Source organism: Mastigoproctus giganteus, chromosome 11 (assembly GCF_048544385.1).
Source record: "Mastigoproctus giganteus isolate SK-2022 chromosome 11, ASM4854438v1, whole genome shotgun sequence".
In the NCBI taxonomy this organism is placed as follows: Eukaryota; Metazoa; Arthropoda; class Arachnida; order Uropygi; family Thelyphonidae; genus Mastigoproctus; species Mastigoproctus giganteus.
Genome location: NC_143585.1, coordinates 96,818,826 through 96,844,941, shown reverse-complemented (window position 1 = coordinate 96,844,941; position 26,116 = coordinate 96,818,826). Strand labels below are relative to the sequence as shown.

Genomic DNA, 26,116 nt, shown 5'->3' with positions numbered 1-26,116 from the left:
GCGAGTAAGCTATAAAGCTGTTTGGAAGTCTACTGCATTTTTAACACTGAAAAAAGCAAATGTTGTGGCTTCTGAAAGTTAGCAAAGTGATAGGAAAGACTATGGTCATCTCTTTTTTTTTTTTTTTTTTTTGACAGCCTAGAAATGGTTTACCAGCATGTTGTGCCTTCATGACTGTAATAGGACCTAACTGTGGAACTATATATTGCACACTTTGTGGATCACATTAGTCACAAATGACCATAATTGCTTGCAGGTGGGCGGATGCTGCATAATGACAGTGCAAGACCTCACATTGCTTGTACTGGCTCTGAGTACTTAGCTATCATTAATGTCAAATGTGTTATTCATCCACCCTACAGCCCTGACCTTGCACCCTGTGATTTTTTTTTATTTCCAGTCGTCAGAAGAAGTTGTAAAGACAACACTAAGGCTATTCTTGAATGCATGTCAAGAAATCGCTTCCACCATATTTTGGAAGAATGGCAGAAACATTCATGGCAGAGTAAGTGCATTTCATCAAATGGGGGACTACTTTAAAAAAGACCATGAAAATATGGATGATTAACGAAGATATGTTGTGGGGAAAAAAAGTTATGAACATTCTTTATTGACTGCCCTTGCATAATCTGCCTTGCCTGCCTAATCCCCTTTGTGACTTGATTCCAAACTAGTCTATATGTACTTTAATAGATGATTTTTAATAGATAGTTGATTTATATTATCAGTCCAAATGTTATATCTTGCTAAAATATGTAATATGTTATTATATTATTATTGATATTGTTGAGATATCAGAGACATGGTCACACAGATATAAGCAGTGCAGAATTGGAATTTGGGGAGTACAATGTGTACGGAAGGGATAAACAGGGTAGGAAGGGCGGAGTGGTTATGCCGTTTGTTAAGAAACATAAAATCTAAGGAAGTGCATCCAGTTGACATGTGTGGACAGTGCAATTTGAGTTGGTTTGGTGTGACATAAACACTGGAAAAGGTAAAATGAGAGTAGGAGTATGTTATAGACTCAATGACTGATGAGTACAACAAACAGTTGTGCAGATAAATAGAGTGGGCCAGTAAATCAGAATGTCTTGCAATGGGGGATTTTAACTTTCCAGATATTGACTAGAACTTGTGGGTTGGTCACATGCATGCTGGCAAGACTTTTGTGGATTTATTGGAGGATTGTTTCCTACAGCAACATGTTCGATGGGCAACCAGATGGGTAATACTCTTGATCTGATTATCAGCAGTGATGACTTGTATTGGGAATTTGCAGATAAAGGAACCACTAGGTGACAGTGATCATGGTCTACTGATGTGGGATTTGCTTAAAGATGTAACTATCCCTCAGGGTAGTTAAGACTGTAAGCAAATCCCACATCAGTAACCCAAGAGAAACATACGAGCTGTGTGGTACTACATTCTGGGTAGTGGAGAATGAAAAAGACTTGGGGGTAATGGTGCAGTCGGATATGAAGTTCTCTGAGCAGTGCTGACGGGCTGCCAGAGCAGGTCACGGAGTTTTGTCAATTATATATAGGAATTTTGCTAGCAGAGACAAGGAGATGATTATACCTTTGTGTAAGGCAATGGTCAGGCCACACCTTGAATACTGCGTACAGGTCTGGAGGCCTCATTTTAGGAAGGATGTAGAGTTGCTAGAACAAGAGAGGAACAAAGGGGTTCTCTTACTAGGAGAGGCTTAAATTTTGTAAGTTGCAGCATCTGGAGACTAGGCACTTTCAAGGTGATCTAATTGAGGTGTACAAGGCCTTGAATGGTTTGAGCAGGCTCAGTGCTGATGGAATACTTCAGCTTGCTCAGTTTAAGAACCTGAGGGGGAATAGATTCAAATTGAGGAAAGACAGCTGTAGAATAGATATGTGGAAGTTTGCCTTTGGCCAGTGGGTAGTTGATTGCTGGAACAGACTTCCATCTGTTGTTGTGGAAGTTGATAGCTTAAATAAATTTAAGGGGCTGAACTAAACAAACATTTGGAGTGATAGGATGGGTGAAATAGGAAGGTTTTTTTTTTTTTTTTTTTTTGACTGATGCTCTATAAGCTTGCTTTCTTGCATCATATGCCTCAACTGATGCCGATGCTAATGTGACATCTATTAATTTTGTGGATAGCAGAGGGAGGGCAAATAAATTTGATTTATGGAATACCTTTAAAGCAGTAATCACAGAAGCCTCAAACAGATACCATTAAGAAAATATTATGTGATGAGGAACTCAAAATGAATGAATGCAGAGCTGGCTGGTCTAATAGAGCAGAAAAAGATGGCATTGGGATAGTTACAGAGTGACAAAAAGTACTGAAGCTTACAACAGGTTCAAGTTGATCTATAATATTATTTTGGAATTTGGTTCTGAACCAATGGCTTAAATTGAGACAAACAGCCTTCTCTTCAATAACTGAAGAAGGGATATTGAAGAGAAGGCTGCAATGGTTCTTCAGAGTCTAACATCATGGGCTATTGTAAATAAATTAATGGATTCAGAAGCAAAAAACAGTTATGATGTTAGTTAAAGGTCACCTTGATATCAATTGACCCCCTAAAATTTTGTTAAATTGTAAGCAAATTAAATTGGTTACCCAAACTAAGTATCTAGGTGTTTTATTAGATGCTAGGTTAACTTTTGTTCCACATCTGAATTATTTGATGAATAAAATTAAGCATTTTAGTGCAGCAGCAGTAATATGGATTTCTAGATCAGAGTGGGGGTTACATAGATCAGTTTTAAATCTTTATTATACAGCAGTTTTTCTGCCAATAGTGACTTATGTATCATCAGTGTTGGTAACTTGTGTGAATAAGATTAAGTTTAAAGCCAAGTTATATTCCGTGCAAAGAACAATGCTGTTGGCAATTCAGAGGTCTTGCAGAACAGTGTCAACAAATGCCCTGCAGGTATTAGCAGGCCACATGCCATTAGATCTTTTTATAATATATAGAGCTTTCTGTTACCACATTAGGAAGCATAATAATTTCACGTGTTTAAACATTGTGTGTGACCTTAACATTGACCCTAAGGTTGAAAAGAAAAGAATATATGTTAAGTTAATGGAAATCTGGCAAGCTAGATGGACAGATAGTATTACCGGTGTGGTCACCAGACATTTTATTACAAATGTTTCTTTTTCATGTTTTAAACTGAATAAGTGGTTTTTTCCTAGTATGGAGACTTTTTTTGTTAATAGGGCATGGTTCTTTGAATAGTAAATTATATTATTTTGGATTAAAGTCAAACCCAACTGTGGTGTTGAAGAAACTTGGTGCCATGTGTTGTATGATTGTTTGTTGTATGAGAATTACAGAGCTCAATTAAAGAATGTGATTAGAGATATGGAATTGAAAATAACTACTTGTCAGATTATAATAAGTTTGTTGCTTTTCAAAGGTTTGCTATTTCTGTATTTCTAAAAAGAAGACAGTTATCAGCCTGGATATTTGTATACTATTAGCTGATCACTGTATAAGGTTTGCTGGCACTGTGGAAATTAACATAGTGTGGGATAAATTGCCAGGGTGAGATTTGGGTGGGGGGGGTAGAGTTTTTTTTTTTTTTTCTTTTCCCCTAACCACCCTGGTCTTCATTTTTTTTTTCCCCTTTTTAGTATTTATTTTTTTATTATTATTTTTTTCTTCCTTCTTGTGTTTTCTGGCACTATGTAAGTAATTAAGTGCGGGATTGTGGACCAGGATGGTGTCTTTTTCTTTTTTCTTTTTTTTATTTATTATTATTTTTTATTTAATATAATTTTTTTTTTTTTATTCCTCTGCCCACAGGAGTAGGAAGCTTTGATTCCTGAATACCTGTGCGGGGAGGAGAGATTTATTAGTTCATTTTATTAATATATAAATATTTTTGTTATTATTTGTTTTATAAAAAACAAAATATATAAATATATTTTTATATAAAAAACAAAAAAAAACAAAAAAAAAATATATATAAATATATTTTATTTTATTTTATTTATTATTGTTATTTTTTATTTTATTTATTATTATTTTTTTTATGTATTTATTTTATTTGATTTTATTTTTTTGCTGGCTCCCAGGCTTGGACAACTTGGGGGTGTGATTGCTGGCACCCTCTGATCTAGTACTTCTACCAGAGGGTGAGGGAATTTTGTGCGGTCAGCACAGACAGTACAGTAGACTTAGGCCCAGCTCCATGTTCATAAGGACAAGCATCAGATAGCAGTTATCCTAGGTGAAGACTGCTCTCTGGTGGCTGGGTATCCTGTATAAGGATAATAAAGTCAGTGATATTAGGTGGATTTGAACAAATGTCTAGGGGCCACCAAAGACAATAATAATAATAATAATGGCCATGAAGAACCTAATAGACCCTGCAATCTTGGAAAAAATCAAGCAGGACGTGGGCGATCAACTATAAAGGATAAAGAATATGGAACCAGAGGAGGAAGAACATACCACCGCCGAACCAGAAGCAGAAGAGCGAGAGGAAATAAAACCTGCAGCAGCTGAAGTGGAAACTGACGAGGTCATGATATCCAGAATAGAGGACGAGTCGAAGGCTATAACAGAATTCGAAGGAATGGACCCCACAAAGATTCACGTGATACCGAAGCAGAGGCTGAATAGAACCTTGAGGAGAGTCACAGACCACCTGAATCGTCACATAATACCGCATTACCTCGACAGCAATGGTGCAACACTGGAGGCCATCAACACAGCCGCCGTATATTGTGCTGCGGTAGCAGCCACGAGGATTAATGGAAGAGAAGCGAGAGACCAGCAGCAGAAGAACCGAAAACAGAAGGAACCACCAGTTTGGGAAAGACGACTTCAGCAGAAGATAGAAGAAATAAGAGTCAAGATAGGCCAATTGACCCAGTACCACCGGGGCAATAGGAGTAAGAAATTAATTGGAAAAGTGAAGAGCATCCTCAAGAGAGACAGCATCCACAGCAAACATGAGACAAAAATTCAGAGAATAGGAGAGTATTTGGACACATTGAAGCAGAACCTCCTTGCACTCAGCAAGAGACTACGCCGATACAAAGAGAGCTCCAAGAGGAAAATAAACAACCGAATCTGTGATGAGGACCAAAGAGGTTTCTACAGGAATCTTGGAGAAAATGGGAAACAAGGGAATGGACCACCCGAGAAGAAGACGATTGAGGATTTCTGGGGAAACATATGGAGCAGGGAAGTAAAACATAACAGCCGAGCCACCTGGATAGAACTAGAACGCAAGAAAACCAAGGAAATACAAGAAATGAGAGGATGGGAGATTCGGGAAGAAGAAGTAAAACAGACAATCAAGAACTCTCACAACTGGCGAACTCCAGGAATAGATAACGTCCAAAACTACTTCTACAATAGTAGAACCTGTACACCCTCACTCACCTGATGTATATGGATGACATCAAGCTCTACACGGGAACCGAGAATCACCTTCGGCAACTACTCCAGGTCACCGAAGAATTCATCAAGGATATTAGGATGGAATTTTGTCTAGACAAATGCAAGACCCACAGATTGCGCCGGGGAAAATTAGTCAACCGAAACTACCAGCTGCAGAGTAGTAAAGAGATTGAAGCCATGGCAGAGGGTGAGGCCTACAAATACTTTGGGATGATGCAGGCTCAGCAGTTACAGCACAAGGAAATTAAGGCCTGCTTGACTGAAAAATACCATCAGAGACTCAGAAGCCTGCTGAAAGCAAAGCTGAATGGAGAGAACACAGTTAAAGCCATAAACACCTATGCAGTCCCCCGTGCTAAGATACTCCTTCAGGGGTCATAGATTGGACTAACACCGAGCTGGAGAATATCATGAGAAAGACAAGGACAATGATGACCAAGAGCTGCCATGGAGAGACTGACAACTGCCCGGGAAGAAGGAGGAAGGGGCCTGATAGACCTCATTGAGCAACAGAAGACAGCGATAGTTAACCTGAAGGATTACTTCCATAAACACGCAACAGCAGCACCACTCCACCAGGCCATAAGGAAGATAGACAAGCGGTATACCCCACTAAACCTAAGCGAGGAGGCCCCCCAACCAGGAGGTACAAACAAAGCTAGAAAGATGGGCAGAGAAGACACTCCATGTCAGACACTACAATGATCTCCATCAGGGTCACATAGATAAAATTGCTTCCAATGCATGGCTCACAAGTGGGATGCTCTTCCCCGAGACCGAAGGATTCGTGCTCACCATCCAAGACCAGGTAATCAACACCAGGAACTATAGAAAATACATCGCCAAGGAGCCCGGAGTGTTAAATGACAGATGTTGACGATGCTACCTGGCCTCAGAAACGATCCAGCAGATCACCGCGGTATGCAAGGTGGTGACTCAGACTGAGTACACTCATAGACATGACCAGTTAGCCAGGATAATACATCAGAAGCTAGCAAGGAAATACCAGTTGATCGAAGAAAGTGTACCGTACAACAAGTATGAACCCCAGGCAGAACTAGAGACCCCAACCTACAAACTGTACTGGGACTGCGCCATAATAAAGGATAGGACAATCCCGCACAACAGACCAGACATAACCTTTGTGGACAAGAAGGAAAAGGCTACCTATCTGATTGACATAGCGGTACCTAACACTGGCAACCTGCAGAAAACCCATGGGGAAAAAAAATCAGGAAGTACACGAACCTAAGACAGGAGATCAAAGAGATGTGGCATATGCAACAAGTAAAGACCATCCCGATCATCATGTCAACCACAGGTATGGTACCAAAGATCCTACATAACAGCCTAGCAGCAATAGGTCTCCCAGCGAACACTTACAAGGAACTCCAGAAAGTTGCAATCCTGAACACCTGTAGGATTGTCAGAGTTCCTCGACCAGCAGTAACACCAGACATAACAACAACTACCTTGTGTACTTGGTAGCAATACCCGTCACGAGGTGGAACCCCCAATCAGGGAGAAATAATATAAGAGCAGCAATAATAATAATATAATGTTACCACAATTAAAATTAGGGAAGCCAAGGCTGCATATGAGAACGCACTGGCTAAGAGAACTAATAATGGGGACAAAGAATTTTTCACGTATGTGGATACAACAAAGAAGAAAGCAAATTGGATTTTGTGTACTTGGTTTGAGGCAAAGGCTTAGATAATCCAACTGATGTTGCTGATAAATTGAATAGATCCTGTTTATCAGTCTTTACTGACAAAAGACCCTTTATGCTGAGAAGAGGCTGTTTGAAGGAGGCTGAGCCATATGAAATTAGTGATTTCAAAATTCCAGATAACTTTTTGTTTAAAAATCTTTTGAGCATATAGGCAAGCAAGGCTCCCGGAGTTAGCATTAGCATTAGTAGAGGCATTTGATGCAAGAAAGCACGCTTATGCAGCATCAGCCAAAAAAAAAAAAAAAAAAAAAACCACTTCCACTTCACCCCTCTGTTCGTTCGAAATACCTGTCCAACTGAGCCTTAAACTTAGTTAGGCTATCAACTTCCACAATAAGGGATGGAAGTCTGTTCCGCCAACCAACCACCAGCTGGCTAAAGGCAAATTTCCACACGTCTGTCTACATCTGTCTTTCCTCAATTTGAATTTATGCCCTCTCAGGTGATTATTCTGAGCAAGAGGAAGAATCCCATCAGCATTGAGCATGCTCAAACCATTCAAGGCTTTATACACATCTATCAGATCACCTCGCTGGTGCCTAGTCTCCAGACACTGTAATTTGCAAAACTTAAACCTCTCTTCGTAAGAGCACCCCTTTGTTCCATTCACTAATCTTGTTGTCCTTCTCTGTACGGCCCCGAGTGCCAAGCGTTTCTAGTGATCAGGCGATATCTCTGCGATTATAAAGCGATTTCTAAAGTGATAGTGAGTCACATTTATAGAGTTTAAAGAAAATTCTCTATTGTACATATATATATAGTTGCTGAAAAGTACCAGCACAAAGAATCCTAAGAAAGGAAAGACACCTTTCTTTTATTTATTTTCTAGTTCTACTAACTACTAATCAACTTCCGCTTGGTCACTAGGTGGCACCGCTCCTGCTTCCCCGTGGCGGGGCCGGAAACCTGGGAGGGAAAACTCTCACTCCCAGGGCTAAAAGGAGCAAACATGAATGATCCAAATATCACAACCACAGATCCCAAAGATCCGACTCCTTTGAGTTGGAAAAATGAGGATAATGAGACAAATGTTACCAAAAGACAAAAAAAGGACATAACATCGCTTCATGCACCTACCTTTCTAGTCCTCCATTCAACATCAGAACAGCCATTGGGAAAACTGTCACCATTTGTAATCCAAATATGCCTAGAAGGTGTAGCTGGAACACCAAAAAATGTCGAGACTGAAATCAGACGACATTTTAGTCGAGACAGCCAGTGCCAAACATGCAGAAAGACTGCTTCAGATGAGAACTTTTGGAGGGATCCCAATAGCAGTCTCTCCCCATAACAGCCTAAATACATCAAAAGGAGTAATTTCTGAATGGGACCTTATTAGTGTCTCAGAAGAAGAAATTAAAAATGAGCTAGAAGATCAAGGTGTCATTGCTGTGAGAAGGATTATGTAACTAGAGATGGTATACTTACTCCAACTAGAAATTTGATACTGACCTTTAACACTCCCAAACCACCTACATCGGTAAAGGCCGGATATCTAAACTGTAACATCAGACCATACATTCCGAATCCTCTCCGCTGCTTTAAATGCCAAAAGTATGGTCATTCACAAATGGCATGCCGTGGAGTTCATATCTGTTCCAACTGTGGATCTCAAGATCATACCAATCAGAACTGTCCAGCCGAGCAACCGAAGTGTCCAAATTGTAAGGGGGATCATTCCGCCTATTCTAAGAACTGCGAATTCTGGAAAAGAGAAAAGCAGATTCAACGATATAAAGTAGAACACTCCGTCACATACCAAGAAGCTAAGAGAACTGTACTGCCGACTATTTTAAACAGACCTTCCTATGCACAGATCATAAAGAATCGGTGTACAATAGAGATGCAAACAGATTTCACGATTCCCCCAAAGAAGTCTATTTCGGATTGGGCATGAGGTCTACTTATCACATCCCAGCCAAAACAAAAAGAGAAAGTCACAAACACACCACTATCTGTACCTCCAAATGCAAAACACTCAGAAACAAAAGCCACAGAAAAACGTAATATCATAAGCCAGAAGCCAACGGAACAAATGGATACAGAATTAACAAATCAAGCAGAGGAATCAGTACTAGAGATTTTCGCGGAAGAAGAGATGGATACCGGCAAACCATATTTTCCAAAGGAAAAACATAAACTCGAAAAGCTTAAAGCAACAGCTAAGAAACAGTCTGACACTTTCTCCAAAACCAAATAATGGGGATTATAATCCAATGGAACTGCAGAGGTTTCCGTAATAATATACATGATATATATGATCTGATTGCACAGCATACCCCGCTGTGTCTTTGCCTGCAAGAAACATATCTCAGACCTCAAGACTCTCCCACAGTAAAGAACTATATCACATATCGTAAAGACAGAGTAACAGGCGGCACGACCCATGGTGGTGTGGCAATTTTGGTAAATTCACACATTCCTTCCCAAGTTCTTCCACTAAACACAACCCTTGAGGCAGTTGCAGTACGCATAGCCATTAAATCTCTCATAACCATTATAACAATTTATGTTCCCCCAAACCAAGAATTACAACAAGACTTGGAAGATATATTAACTCGGTTACCTCCACCCTTCTGTATACTGGGAGACCTCAACGGACACAGTCCTATGTGGGGAAACACAGCCGTAGACCGGAGAGGAAAACAGATCGAAAAATGGATAGAACAGAATGACTTAACCCTGTTGAATGATGGCACACATACATACACGCATCTTCCATCCGGAAGCAGCACAGCTATCGACCTATCACTATGCTCCCCAACATTATTTCCAATACTTGATTGGTCTGTACACAGAGATCCTCTCAGCAGCGATCACTATCCAATAATCATTTCCATGATATCAGGAACCACATGTCAGTCACGTAGAAATCCCAAATGGAAAGTAAATGAAGCGGATTGGGAAAAGTATAAATCCATTGTAAAATTAGATGCAGATATTATCAAGCAAAAACCGTTAGATGCAGCAGTACAATATGTAACAAATAAACTAATTCAAGCTGCTGAGCAGACTATTCCAAAAACATCACCACACCTTCCAACACATCCAAAACCATGGTGGAATGAAGAATGTTCACACGCTAAAAGAGAGAGAAATAAAACCTGGAATAATTTCCGAAGATGTCCCACTACAGAGAACCTAGTATTATTCAAAAAGGCATGAGCGCGAGCCAGGTATGTTAGAAGAGCCAGCAGCAAAGCATCCTGGATAAAATTTGCATCCACTTTAACAAGTTCCACACCATCTCAAACTGTCTGGAATAAAATCAGCAAAATGAATGGCAGATACCAGACTAATCCACCTCCAATCCTAAACTGGAATGGACAAATCACAGCACAGCCTTCAGAAATAGCCAATGCACTGGGCGAAACCTTTGCCAAAATATCAGCAACCACATCATATACTCCTAATTTTCAAATATACAAGGCAAGAATAGAAAAACACAAACTGAATTTTTCCACAAGAAATGACGAACAGTACAACCTTCCGTTAACTTTCCATGAATTAAGAACAGCTCTGTCGCACACAAAGCAAAGCGCTGTAGGACCAGACCAAATTCACTACATGATGATAAAGGAACTTGACCACCAATCCCAAATGGCATTACTTGAACTGTTCAACAAAATCTTTCTAGAAAACCAGTTTCCAGATAGTTGGCATCATGCAATAATTCTGGCCTTCCCAAAACGGGGAAAGGATCTTTCTAATCCACGCAACTACTGTCCAATTGCTTTAACAAGTTGCCTAGGCATAGTTATGGAAAAAATCATCAATGCTCGTTTAATGTGGTATTTGAACAGTAATAATCATCTCGACTCGGCACAGCATGGTTTCAGGAAAAATGGCTCAACACTAGACCTACTTATAAAATTAGAAAACAGTATACGGAACGCCTTCATCCGATAGGAACATCACGTCATGATCTGCTTTGATATAGAAAAAGCTTACGATACGGCATGGCATTATGGAATCCTTCAAAACCTATACCTCCTTGGTTTACGTGGACATCTTCCTAAATATATCCAAAATTTCTTGCAACACAGGACATTTCAAGTTAGGCTGCAGACAATCTTTTCAAAGGTTTTCATCCAAGAAGAAGGAGTGCCTCAGAGGTCTGTGCTTAGCACGACCCTATTCGCTATTAAAATAAATACAATAACCGAGCAAATTCCAAGAATCGTTGACGCAGCTTTATACGTTGATGATTTCAGCATTTCCTATCACTCTCAGAATATGCGAAGTATAGAACGGCAGCTACAAGGAACAGTAAACAAAATAAGCAAATGGGCTCAAACAAATGGCTTTCGGATTTCCACACAAAAAACTGCGTGTATACACTTCTGTAGAAAACGAAACCTACACCCTGATCCTGAATTGAAACTTGACGGACATATTATCCCAGTAGTACCAAGCATAAGATTCTTAGGACTTCTTTTGGATAAGAAACTAACATTCCTTGATCACATTAAACAACTCAGGCTTTCTTGCTTAAAGAAATTAAACATTCTCAAAGTTCTTTCCGCAACAACTTGGGGAGCAGATCGATATACACTTCTCAAACTTTATCGATCTATAGTTCGTGCCAAACTAGATTATGGAGCAGCTGTTTACGACTCGGCTAAACCAAGTGCTTTGAGATGGTTAGAACCCATACACCACAGTGCACTCCGTATAGCACTCGGCGCTTTTCGAACTTCACCTATACAAAGCCTTTATGCAGAAGCCCATGAACCTTCCTTACAGCTTAGACGACAGAACTTGTTATTGCACTATGCCGTCAAGATAAAATCTATCAGTGATCATCCAAATAGAGATTTTCTGTTTTCATATAACTGGGAAAACATATACCAAGCCCATCCACGGATGAATCGACCTGCCAACATCCGTCTGAAAGATTTACTACTAAGCCGAGAGCTTGATTATGACAACGTAGCTACCGCAATTACACAGACCATTCCACCATGGTGCATAGTTCAACCCATATATGATATGTATTTTCAAACCTGGGGGAAAAACACTCTATCCAGAAAAAACTACCAGCAGTTATATGCAGCATACAAAGAACAATATCCACATCACACTTTCATATATACAGATGGATCTAAATCAGAGACTTGTGTAGGCACTGCAATTCATTTTGAGGATCGTACCTTCATCCAACAACTCCCAAAAGAATGCAGTATTTTTACTGCTGAATTATAAGCCATTTCAATGGCTATAAACCAAATCAAACATAAACAGATAGCAAACAGCATTATTTTCACGGACTCGCTTAGCTCTGTTACTGCCTTGCAGAACGCAAATACCAAAGGACACCCAATCCTACAACATATCCAATTTTCAGTATCAAAGGTATTACAAAGAAATCACAATATCAGAATCTGCTGGATCCCAGGCCACACAGGAATAACTGGAAACGAAAGAGCAGACAAAGCAGCAAAAGAAGCTTCCACGTCTGATTATGCTTTTCATACAATGCCATATACAGATTACAAGTCCTTGAGCCACCAAAGCAGTATAAAACAATGGGAAAAACACTGGCTAGATCAGACTAACAACAAACTTCGCCTAATAAAAGAAACACTTCGACCATGGTCTACTAGCTTCCGATCGAATAGACAGGAAGAAGTGATCCTCGCTCGATTGCGAATCGGGCATACACATATGACTCACTGTTATCTACTCAGAGGTGAAGACCCCCCCCTCAATGCCAAAACTGTCAAGTTCCGCTGACTATACAACACTTCATGGTAAACTGTCCAAAATTTCATAGAGAACGTCAAAGAGCCTTTCAATCAATAATGAATAAACAAAACAATCTAAAGCTTAAAACAATTTTAGATGACCGGCCAAATATAACCGAAGTTTTCTACTTCCTTAAGTTAACTGGATACTTTCAAAACATATAAAATTAATAGTACACCTTTTATAGAGAAGCTATACAAATATATATAGCAAAGTCTTGGTTCTGCCATAAACCACAAGTAAAGTAAAAAAAAAAAAAAATGCTGATATACAAAACTCTCCTACCTAGGCTAGGCGCATTATAGCCTAAGCTGCTCTTGCGCCAATAGCTTGCAAATAACAACAACAACCTTCTCTGTACTCGTTCCAGCAGCTCTACATTCTTCTTGAAATGAGGCCTCCAGACCTGTATACAGTACTCCAGACCTGTATACATTGCCTTATACAAGGGAATAATCACCTCCTTATCCCTTCTAGAAAAATTCCTATATATCATTGACAATACACCATGAGCTACTCTTGCCGCCCATCTGCACTGCTCAGAGAACTTCATATCTGCCTGCACAACCACCCCCAGGTCCCTTTCATTCTCTACCACTGTCGGTGTAGTACCACAGAGTTGATACGTTGCTCTGGGGTTGCTGTTTCCCATATGTAGTACTTTACATTGGTCAATGTTAAACTTCATTTGTTTATGGCATACGCCAAGTAATTTTGAAGGAGGCTGCTAGGGAGTGTTTTGAACCATTCAGGTTAATTATGAGAGCATCTTTGGACTGGAGAATTGCCAAAGTATCGCCAATGCATAACGGAAATTCTAAGAGTGAAGTGGGCAACTAGAGACCAGTTAGTCTGACTTCAGTGGTAAGGAAAACCTTAAGAGGCAGTGATTAATAGTGCAATACAGGAACATTTAGATAGAAATGGGCATTCTGCAGGACACACACAATGTGGTTTTATTAAGGGAAAATAGTGTTTAATTAACCTGATAAGCAATTTTGACACAGTTACTCATCAGCTGGATGTAGGGAACAATTTCGACATAAGTTTATTTCAATTTTAGCAAAGCGTTTGACTCAGTCCTTTATGAGAGGCTACTGTATAAGCTGGAATGTGTTGGGATTACTGGAAAGATTCTAAGATCAATTTCTAAGTGGCTGCAGGGCAGAAGGCGTAGTGTTATGATTAAAGGATATTCAATTGTGAGTTTAAAGGGAATAACTCCAAAATAAATTACAGGCACCCCCGACCTAAGTAATACTCTACTTACGAAAATTCAACTTTATGTAAGTTTTTGCCAGCCGGTCCAAACTTAAAAAAATGTAGAAATGTGTTTTGCATCTAGAAGAATAGATGGAGGTCCCATGAAAATATCGCAATGCTAACCCAATAGCCACTTCTTTTTTTTTTTTTTTTTTTTGGTAATTTGTTCCAAGACCTCAGAAGTTGAAATTTTGTTTATATAACTAAGCTATTTATCTTTCTAAAAGGTCATTTTTTTAACGGAAATTGTTATCATTATCATATGTTCGTTTATAAAAATCAATTTTGAACACTTTTGTGATATTTTCTAAAGCACATTTCTGGAGGTAACAACAATAAAAACAATTTTCATTTTCCAGTTTATCGGGCTTTTCTGTTAGTGCAGCTAATTATAAATGGGTATTAAACTTGATCTTACTGCATTTACGTAATCCCAATGTGTGGGTTTTACGTTATGGTGAAATGTGTTTCCCCTTTACTGAAATCTTCAACTATATAAAAAACAAATTTTCAGAATCTTATCTTCATTCCTATTTACTTATTACAATGGTGAAGGGAAAGTGACCAGCAGAAAGTGCAAGTGGTAGCAGTGCTAGGAAACGGAACAAAATTGATTTAGAAATGAAGATGAAAATTGATTTAGAAATGAAGATGAAAATGATTAAGAAGTAAGAAGCAAGACAAAGTTTGTCATCCATTGCACTGGAATTAGGACTCGATGCTTCAACATAGAATACTATTTTAAAGGACAGTACATGTATAAAAGAACATGTTAAAGGATTAACACATTTAAGATCAAAAGTGATCACAAAACAGTGTTCAAGTGCTATATCGAAGATGGAAAAGCTATTAATAATATGAATGGAAAATCAGATTCAGAAGAAGACTGCCTCTAAATCAAATGGCCATTCAAGCAAAAGCAAGAAGTATTTATGAAGATATATCAACGATAAGTACGGCAAACCCCAAGCCAAGTTCGTGGCAAGCAGCGGGTGATTTAATAGGTTCAAGCATCACGCTGGTTTCCACAACATTAAAGTATGCAGTGAAGTCTCCAGTGACAATTCTACAGCTGCAGAGAAATTTTGTGATGTGTTGGGAAAAAACCCTTCTAAATCTCCACAGCCCTCAACTTCTGCAGCAGCATATTTATCAGCTGGAGAGTTATTCTGGCAACAATGGTCGAAAGGTAAAACTTGCTGACATTGTCTGTCCCTTCTCTCATTTTGTAATTTTGTACACTTTTGTAAAAAAATTGAATAAATAATAAATAATTCTATTTACGTGTTCGTAACCATGTCCATCTGTCAACATTTCTTTTTTGCTTCAGTCAAATTCAGCATGCGTCAAATTGCGAGTGCTGCATAAGCATTTAGGGAAATTCCGACTTATGTAGAGTTCCGCAGAACACAACCCTTGCGTATGACCTGGAGTTGCTGTAAATACTTTGTGGGGTCAAATGATAGAGGAAGGAAGGGATTTGGGAGTTATGATACATTCAAATATGAAGTTTTCTGAGCAGTGTAAACAGGCGGCCAGGAAAGCCTATTGCGTCCTAGCTATGATTTATCAAACATTATCCCATAGAGATGGGAGGTCATAATCCCACTGTATAAGGCAATTTTAAGACTGCATTTGGAATACTATGTCCAAATATGGACCTTGTACCTAAAAGACATTACACGTCTTGAAAGGGTCAAAAGGTGGGCAACTCACACGTGGTGAGATCAGCAAAAGGGGAAACTGTATGAAGAAATACTTAAATTATGTGGGCTTACTGGGCTTGGCAACCAGACATCTCAGACGTGACATGATTGAGATTTATAAGGCTCTGAGAGAAGTAAGTAAAATGAACAAAGGTGGAATTTTCACTATTATAAAGAATTCCAGAACAGGATTATAAATTCAAATTACAGGAGAAAGGTTTAGATTAGATTGTAGGAAGTTTTCTTTTAGTCAGCAAGTCAATGATTACTGGAAGGGTAGTTGACACTCCACCAGTAGTTGAGGCTGACAGTCTGAAGGAACTCAAAGGTCAGTTGAATAATTTTGTTGTTATTTTTTTTTATTTTATTTTTTTATTTATTTTTTTGGCCAGTGCATGAAAAACCTGTAGCATCCCTTTACTCTTTGGCTAATACTAGTAGTGACATTGGAAATTTCAGTCCAGTAAGCAGGAAATTGATGGCAGCATTGTTGCCATAATTGAATCCTTGTTGGTTTCTCTCACTAACATATATGTTTAGTCTCTCTTTTATAATTTTCTTATTGTTTTTTTTTTTTTTTAATTTTTATTTAATTATTTATTATTTTAATGCCATCCAGGTTAATTAATTATAATAATTTATTCCTTGCAGTATTATTTTGTTATAAATTTCTGCTTTATTTATTTTGAATGCACTATAATTGGGTAACATGTTATGATTCACTGAATAAAATAAGATAAAAGAAGTGATTCAGTCAGCATGAAGCTTTCCATGATATAAATTCATTTGTTTACTTTGCTCTTTTCATCCTAACATTGAATGCAATGAAAACTCATCACTATGGTTTCTGATCCCTCCCCCCCCCCCATTCCATTAGCCAAGGAACCAAGATTATGTGCCTGTATTTTTGGGACTACTTTTATTTTAATTTATTTCTTTCAAATGTTTTTAATCACCTCTCTTTGCAATTAAGAAAATTAATTGAAGATGAGTATCAAAAAAGAAAATTTTTTATTATACAGAATGTGAAAACATGAATGTTGTTTTTATTTCAATTAAAATATGTTTTACCTTTTATTTCACATCAAGTAGCAGATCCAACATTATATCAGAATTGGTACATTGTATTTTCATCTCTGGTTATAAGTAGATCCAGAATCATCACTAAAATTACAATAATAAAATACTGTTAAAGGACTATATCTGTATGATAGGGTGTAGTCATCAAAAAGGATGCAAACAGAGGTTAACTGTGTAGTGGGTACATAGTGAGAACTCTGATGGCCTGTATTTACATTGATAGCATATTTCGATATTGAAAACGTGTTTAATATTTTCATTATCATGTATTATTTTACCATAGTCAAGATTAAATTGACGTATACTACATGCTATATTATAGTTAAATTTTATATATAATTTAATAAAAATGTATGTAATTCATCACCCTAATGAATTTTTAAGTTGTTAAAAAGAAGAAAAAAATTTCTGTACTCTGTGGCTCAGTGTATATATTAATTAATTTTGTTTGTTTTTCTTTAGGTTTTATTAAATGTCAAGAACCATATTTATCCAGATTCTTTCAGAGAGGAATACATTGAGGAGGTAATAAATACTTCATCATTGGGAACTTGTTTTATCTTCTTCCAGTTTGAGTTACTGATTTCAGCATATACAATTGCTTTAATCCACTGTTAAATATTATCTATTGCTAATACATATGCAGTAAACTCTTTGAGTTACAAACACCTTGCATTTCAGAAAAGTAATTTCTAAAGTGAAAGTTCATAAATTGGAAGTACCAAAAAATAAAATGTACACCCCAAAAAGTGTATAACTCAGATAACCAATAGATTTATGTTATATATGCTCTTACAAGATTATTTAAAATTTTTTAAGAGTAATATTTAATTATAATTTCTTTGTTGTAATATGCAATAAAGATTTTATTATTAAATAATTGAGGCGCCTCCGTAGCCAGGTGGGAAGGAGCAGCAGTGCGTAGCACACGCTTCTTGATTAGACCGGGGTTCGAGCCCGTCACCACCAAATACGGAGGATGCGGAAAGGTCAGGGAATGACCACCGCATATTCCCGGAGCAATATGGCCTTAGTTGCTAATGCTCCTAAAAACCAAATAACAAACAACATAACATTAAATAATTGAGGTGAATTGAATATATGAGTACACAAGAATGTTTTGCAGTTAAGCATATAACTGCTTTGAAGTTATAAATAGATATTAGTCATTACTGTATAATTTAAATAGAAATAGATAGCTGCAGGCATAATACTTTTAAATTTGTGATTAGAGTTAGTTAAAACTGAGCCTCCCCCCCCCCCCAACTAATGAAAAAATTGCAGTGCCTGATCCAATAAACTTTTTCCACTTTTTACAGCTGCAGTAATGTTAACAAAGAAAAGCTGCTTATTTATTACTGGAAACATGAAATGACTTCAGAAAGAACAGCAAGCAGTTTCCTCTGACAAAATATTAAGTTATTCAAAACAGAAATCACATTTATCTACAATACCATTGGTAATTTGCATTTTCATCACTTTTTCTTATATACCTTATTTTAGCCAGCGAGTTATAAATTACTAGAATAAGTTACCAACATGGGCTGTAGAGGCTGGCAGTTTGGGGAAATTCAAAAATCAACTAGATAGTTACATATGGGAGGTTTATTTGTTTTGTTATTTGGTTTTTAGGAGCATTAGCAACTAAGGCCACTAAAGCAACATATTGCTCCAGGATATGCGGTGGTCATTCCCTGACCTTTCCACATCCTCGGTATTTGGTGGTGACGGGCTCGAACCCTGGTCTAATCAAGAAGCGTGTACTACGCACTGCTGCTCCTTCCCACCTGGCTACTGAGGCGCCGTCTATGGGAGGAGGGAAACACATAGGTTGTCTATTTCCTTTTCTTTTATTATTTATTTAATTTAATTTTTTTTTTTATTATTATTATTATTTTACTTTTTTTTTTTTTTTTTTTTCTTTTTTTTTGGCTGGTGCAGCATAAGCCTTAGGCTTCGTACAGGCGAAGTTTTACTGCTCCTGGAATAGAGAAGTTTTTTTCTGTTTTATTAGCTTAAATTGGCATATTAACTTATTTTCTAGAGTAGCTTTGTATTCCTAGTTACGATACTTAGTTTAAAGTTTAACTTAGATAGAGATTTTGTAGGTATTACTTAGTATCGGTAAGGGTATCAAATCCACGTGTTACAAGTTGCAGCTCTGGTGAACGAGAAGTTTTTTAGCCATATTTAGCCGCTTTATTGACCAATTGTTATATTAAATTATTTTCTATAAGTATCTTATAGACCTAATCAGGATCCTTAGTTTATTCTGAATTGAGACAGCGAGATTTGGAAGTTAATTAATACTTAAGTGTCTGTAGATTTACCGTTCGTAACTTGCCATTGTTCTACGATACAACGTTATATCCCAAACTAGATATCGTAAGTTTGGTATAGTATAGTATATAGTATAATATTGTCAATTAATCAGTAAAATCTATTAATCTTGTTAAACTTCATTGTCAATTAAATTGTGCTTTTTAACTAAATACATATAACAACTTAAGATTACAAACATAACATAATTAATTAATACATAACTTGATACGGAAGTTATATAAACGGAACTCATAGATAATACACGATACTGAAAAATATATATAGCGTTATAACTGTGTTGGGATACAAGTTTAGGGTTATAATTTTGTACTGAAAATGAAATTTTATTGAAATTAAATCGAAATCATGACTCAGACCAGAGCAGCAAAGCAAAAGGCTCAAGCTAATGGGAGTGCTGTGGCACGGGGAGAACTCAGGGGGGGACAGTGCCCTCTGAATCACATGCCTTTTAAAATGCACTGCTTGCTTGATGTTTGTGGAGCAATCGGGTACGGGACATGATATTGCCATGGGGGATGTCTTTGTGTGTGCGCGATGTAAGGAGTATAAAGAAATCAGGTGACAACTCAGCGTTCTTATGGGCCAATATGAGAGCTTGAAGGACAGGGTGGATGCCCTCGAAGGATCTAAATTGAGGGGCCCAACAAGCTCTCAGCTGCCCACATCAACGCCAGAGCTTGCACTTGGTCATCACGCAACACAGCGGCAACCCCCAAGACAGAATGCACTGGTCCCACAGGAACTAGTAGTTGTTGGTGACTCTATTGTCAGGGAAACGGGGAACATGCTTAGTAAAAAGGATAGTTTGAACAGGACCAGGGTATGTCTACCAGGGGCAAAGGTTGATGACATTGTAGAGCGGATATCATCTTTTAAGGGCACAAAAGTTGATATAGTTGTACACGTTGGCACTAATAATATTAAGAGTAGGAGACTGGCCGAATTACTTAACAAGTACAGGTCATTATTGAAAAAAAAACCGTGAATTAGGGTTGAATTTGAAAGTGTCTGCAATTCTGTCCAGACACGATAGGAGGGAGTATATGATTAGAGCCTTGTCGATCAGTTCAGCCCTGGAAAGATTGTTCAAGGCTCAAGGGGTAGAATTTTTTTCAGCCTGGTCTGTACTTGTTAACAGGAGAGACTGCTTCTACAGGGATGGGATACACTTAAATAGAAAGGGTGCAAGAATATTGGCTGATGCTATCGAGGCAGTGTTAGATGTGTCGGAAAACTGCTAGCTTGGGGGGATACAAGGACTAATAGATGAACAGTAGCCACTGGCAGGGGTGAAAGTGATTCTTGCACTGCTTCTATTGGAATGAGCAGCAGCCTGGAAAACAAGATGCAGGATATTTCAGAGACTGCTGGGAGTCATTGTGGTACAAGTAACGCATGGGTTGTGTTAGGGTACCTAAGAATACGAACAGGTGCATGTATACTTGCATGTACACCAATGCTAGGAGTTTGGTAAATAAATTTAATGAATATGAGGTAATACTCAAAACATCAAAGGCAGATATTGTTGGGATATCAGAGTTGTGGTGTCACACAGATATAAGGAATACAGAACTGGAATTTGGGGAGTACAATGTGTATAAGAAGGGAGGAGGGGTTATGCTATTAGTTAAGAAACACGTAAAATCCAAGGAAGTGAAGTCAGTCGACATCGCTGGACAGTGCAATAAGCATTGAGAGATCAAAATTGAGAGTAGGAGTGTGCTATAGGCCTAATGACTCTGATGAGTATAATAAGAAACTGTACAGGGAAATAGAGTGGGCCAGTAAATCAGAGAGTCTTATAGACCTGTGAGTTTAACTTCTGTTCCAGGAAAATTCATGCATGCACTTGTTAAAGAAGCACTGCAGGATCATCTAGACAAGACTTCAGTTATAGCTCGGACGACAGAATGGCTTTGTTAAGGGAAAGTCTTGCCTGACCAATTTGATTGGATACTATGATGCAGTCACAAAAGAACTGGATGCTGGGAATAACTTTGATATTATATTTTGGATCTTAGAAAGGCTTTTGATACTGTTGCACATGGAAGACTGCTGCACAAATTGGAGCAGTGTGGCATTGGAGGCAAATTGCTGGTATGGATAAAGGGATGGTTGAGTGGGAGAAGACAGAGTGGTAATCAATGGACACTGCTCATCGTGGACTAATGTTATTAGTGGAGTCCCTCAGGGTTCAGTGTTGGGTCCATTGTTTTTTCTGTATTTATAAATGATATTGATGATGGTATATCAAGCTTAATGTCCAAGTTTGCAGACGATACAACAGTTGTCAGGGTTGTTAAGGACACTGCTGACGCTATGCTGCTGCAACAGGATCTGGAAAGGTTGAGTGAGAGGTGGCAAATGAAGTTTAATATTGACAAATGTAAAGTACTACATATGGGAAACAGTAACCCCAGAGCAATGTATCAATTCTGTGGTACTACACTGACAGTGGTAGAGAATTAAAACGACCTGGGGGGTAATTGTGCAGGCAGATATGAAGTTCTCTGAGCAGTGCAGACGGGCTGCAAGAGTAGCTCATGGTGTCTTGTCAATGATATACAGGAAATTTTCTAGCATGGATAAGGAGGTGATTATTCCCTTGTATATGGCAATGGTCAGGCCACACCTTGAGTACTGTATACAGGTCTGGAGGCCTCATTTCAAGAAGGATGTAGAGCTGCTGGAACGTGTACAGAGAAGGGCAACAAGATTACTGAATGGAACAAGGGGTTGCTCTTATGAAGAAAGGCTTAAGTTTTGCAAATTACAGTGTCTGGAGACTAGGCACCACCAAGGTGATCTGATAGAGGTGTATAAAGCCTTGAATGGTTTGAGCATGTTCAATGCCGATGGGATTCTTCCTCTTGCTTAGAATAATCACCTGAGAGGGCATAAATTCAAATTGAGGAAAGACAGATGTAGGATAGACATGTGGAAATTTGCCTTTAGTCAGCGGGTAGTTGGTTGGTGGAACAGCCTTCCATCCCTTGCTGTGGAAGTTAATAGCCTAAATAAATTTAAGGCTCAGCTGGACAGGTATTTCGAACGAATGGAGGGGTGAAATGGGAGTGGGTTTTTTTTTTTTTTTTTTTGGCTGATGCTGCATTAGCTTGCTTTCTTGCGTCATATGCCTCTACTAATGCTAATTTAACTACACGTACTGTATATGTTAATTATATTAAATGGATAGTCCGTAAGACAGATGTTCCTAAAATTAGGAGTTCTCTAATTAAACATATATACGATGAAATTTTAATTTTATAACCTTCAGGATTTTTATTTGCAGTTTTGCATAGTTTCTATTGTGTTCTGATAAAAATTTCAAGAGAACTTCATAAAATTTTTGAGAATTACAACACTAGGTAGAAGTTTATTCTAACAATAGGTATAAACTTTCACTAGTTTACTTTTTGGCTGAATGAAAATTTTTGCACATCTATTATGCAGTCATATTTTTCCAATTTAAATTTGTGCCCCATTGTGTGTATCATCTCTGAAAGAGTAAATGTGCCATTGGCATTTAGTTTACTTCAACATTTTAAATTTAAACCTTATGCACCTTGCTTAGTTTACCAAGCATATGCATAGTTTTCAGGAAGAACCTCTGTCTTTCTTAGTAATTTGATTGGATACTGTGATGCAGAACTGTATGCAAAAAATAATTTTGATATCATATAGGTAAAGTTATAGACTATGGAGAAATCATGCAGGCCATGAATGAGATGGATATAGATAAATGAAGAAGACAAATGAATTGCAGAGCAAAAAATTTCTCGTGGAGCAGCCAGAAACACTCTAGAAATCTAAAATTATACTGAACAACATCCTGATTCAATAGTCAATAATGTGATGTTCATAAAAAAACCAGTACGCTGCAAAACATAACATTTCATTATATAAACAGATGAAAATTTTTGATTTTATGTTTCAGGAAACTTTTGATACTGTTGCACATAAGACTGCTGTACAAATTGGAGCAATGTGGCATTAAGAGCAAGTTACTGCTATGGATAAAGGGTTAGCTAGAGTAGTTATCAGTGGACACTGGGAGTGGGAGAAGACAGAGTGGTTATATGGACACTGCTCTTCATAGACTAATGTTATTAGTGGATTTTCACAGGGTTTGATGCTGGGCCATTGTTGTTTTCTGTATTTGTTAATGAAGGTAGATGAATCAAGATAGATGAAGACAACATTGGATGAAATACAGAGCATAAAAAATTCCCACGGAGCAGCCAGAAACACCCTAGATTAATCTTTAAATTATATTGAACAACACCTTGATTCAACAGTCAATGATGTGACGTTCATAAAAAAACTAGTATGCTGTAAAACATCACATTTCATTATTTAAACGAGTAAAAAAATTATTAATTTTATGTAAATGAATGTATACTTATGTGTTTTATGTGAAAAATATTCAAAATAAAATTATATAATAAAATGATAAATTAATTAAATTATGCTAAAAACAAAATAAAACAATTCAAAAAACTTTCTTTTTTTCTTTTTTTTTTTTTAATTACAGAACTTTAACCAACTAACAAAGGTTCTACTGTTTTAATTATTTAAAATAGTAAAACCTCTGTTATTAAGTTTAGTCAAAATAAAAGTTACAGATTTTGGTAATGCTTAATGGAATTTAATTTCTGCTGATGAGAAACTAAAAGAAGAGGTTTTTAAATCCATATACTTTATTTTAAATATCCTGAAAATTTCTAAAATAGTGTTTTAACATAATAGAAGTCCATTTATTACCCAAAAACCTCTAAAGTAACTCTTAAATTAACTCTTTTTGTTTTTTTTTAATTAAAGAACTTTAACCAGCTAACAGAGGTTCTACTGTTTTAATTATTAGTGTAGTAGGTTTATATTGTGAAAAGAATAAATAAAATAATTTTTAATTGAAAATAAAGCTTCTTAAATTATTAACCTTATCATTCTTTGTTTCTTCAGTGTTCTTTAGTTTCCAAGCTACTGTCTCACTGTCCAGAAGAGCGTCCGTCCGCATTAGAAATTAAGATGCATCCACTCTTTAAAGACTTTCAGCCTCAGACTATAGTAAGAGCAATACGTAGGCAAACCATTTCACAGCGATTATCATCATCTAGTTCTGAATGTGAATCAGTTGGAGCAGCTGAAGGCAGTGGTACTACTTTTCCATTAACTGTTCTTGGAACCAATTAGTAATTCATAATAATATAGAAGGGTATTAACTGTAATTTATAAGTCGCAGTGCTCACAAAATATACTTTTCTGATGATTTACGGGGAAAAAAAAGGAAAAAAGTATTTTATATGGTTGGAGGAACTAAAATATAATGAAATATAGATATTTATATGAAATCCAATGTTAGGTAATTTTTATACAAGAATTTCCTCAGGTTTTGAAAATTATGCAATAAAAAAATGCATCATTGAATTTTTCTTCATAAGTGTAGGTATTTTTTCTCAGTTAAAATGAAGGGATCACTCATAAATATTGTAGACTTTTGCCTTTTATGTATATGTAATGTCATTTTTATATTTTCATTGTCAAATATTAACCAGTGGATTGACTTTTTCTGTTAATTTTTCATTGTTTCTTTTAGTACAGATCTTATTTTAATTCTTTATTAAGTTTAGTCAAAATAAAAGTTACAGATTTGGGTAATGCTTAATGGAATTTAATTTCTGCTGATGAGAAACTAAAAGAAGAGGTTTTTAAATCCATATACTTTATTTTAAATATCCTGAAATTTTCTAAAATAGTGTTTTAACATAATAGAAGTCCATTTATTACTCAAAAACCTCTAAAGTAACTCTTTAATTAATTATAGGGTTTTTTATGAATTCAAATTGTTTAATTTTGAAAATATATCATTTTATTATTTCTATAAAAGGCCCCACAAAAATAGAAAGCAGTGTAAGGGCAGATGATTACTCTTTATTTCTAATGAAATGGAATATAAAAATAAAAAAGTTGCATTGATTGTACAAAGGTGCATTTCCACCACCATCCCTCCAAATGTAATCCTAGAAATGCTTAGAGCCGTCATTAATTTATATATTTGATTTGCCAAATGACCTGAACTTTATATATATTAAGCATTTTGACTAAAATTCATTATGGCTGTTATTGAAACTAGTTTAAGTTAATTGTACAAATAAGTATATTTATGATAATAAGTAATTTGAAAATAGCTTAGAAATATTCTTAATATATTCCAAAACCTATGAATGTACCACTGCATTTATTTATGATCTGTACATGATGTGCAGGGGTATCAATTATTTTCACATTAAATTTCTGAGATTTCCTTCCAATTGTGGTTTTGTCAGGAAATATTATATCAGTATCTTCTGACATAATTGCAATGTTTTCTTTGTAAAAATTCTTGATTTGCATTTGTAGTATTACCTTTTCCAGCCCTTTCCATATATAATTCTTTTAATTCATAGCTGTTCCATTACATTAAAAAAAAATCTTATATAATGAAAGTTAGAATATTACTGAAATGCCCAGATCCTATAATGAGTCTGTATTTGACTTCAAAAAATTTTATTATTTATCTTTGTTATGTTGTGCTTACAGTGCCCTTAAGTAACAAAGCTGCATCTCTTTTTTTTTTTTTTTTTTTTTTTTTTTGTTCATGTAATTATGTTCAGAGTCTGTTGAATCTGCTTTAATTTATATTGTAACATAATTGATTCTAGTGACAAATGGGCCTGGAGTACTGGGGTCCATAGTTTAACAAATAGATATTTATTGTATACCCAGCATAAAATGAAATATAAGTACAATTTCAGTAGCTTTCGGAACTCGTGTCCCTTTCTCAACTGACAGAA

At 36.8% G+C, this 26,116-nt stretch overlaps 1 protein-coding gene across 1 annotated transcript in view; it reads left to right on the top strand.

Annotated features, from left to right (window-relative positions):
• The window catches only part of LOC150078283 (eukaryotic translation initiation factor 2-alpha kinase 3-like), a 280,030-nt gene extending 255,515 nt beyond the window's left edge, over window positions 1-24,515 (top strand). The window contains exons 18-19 of the mRNA XM_090385567.1: window positions 17,403-17,465; window positions 24,246-24,515. Of these exons, the coding sequence (XP_090241693.1) occupies window positions 17,403-17,465; window positions 24,246-24,476 (294 nt within the window). The 3' untranslated portion in view covers window positions 24,477-24,515. The remainder of the gene's footprint in view (window positions 1-17,402; window positions 17,466-24,245) is intronic.
• Window positions 24,516-26,116: the final 1,601 nt, after the last annotated feature.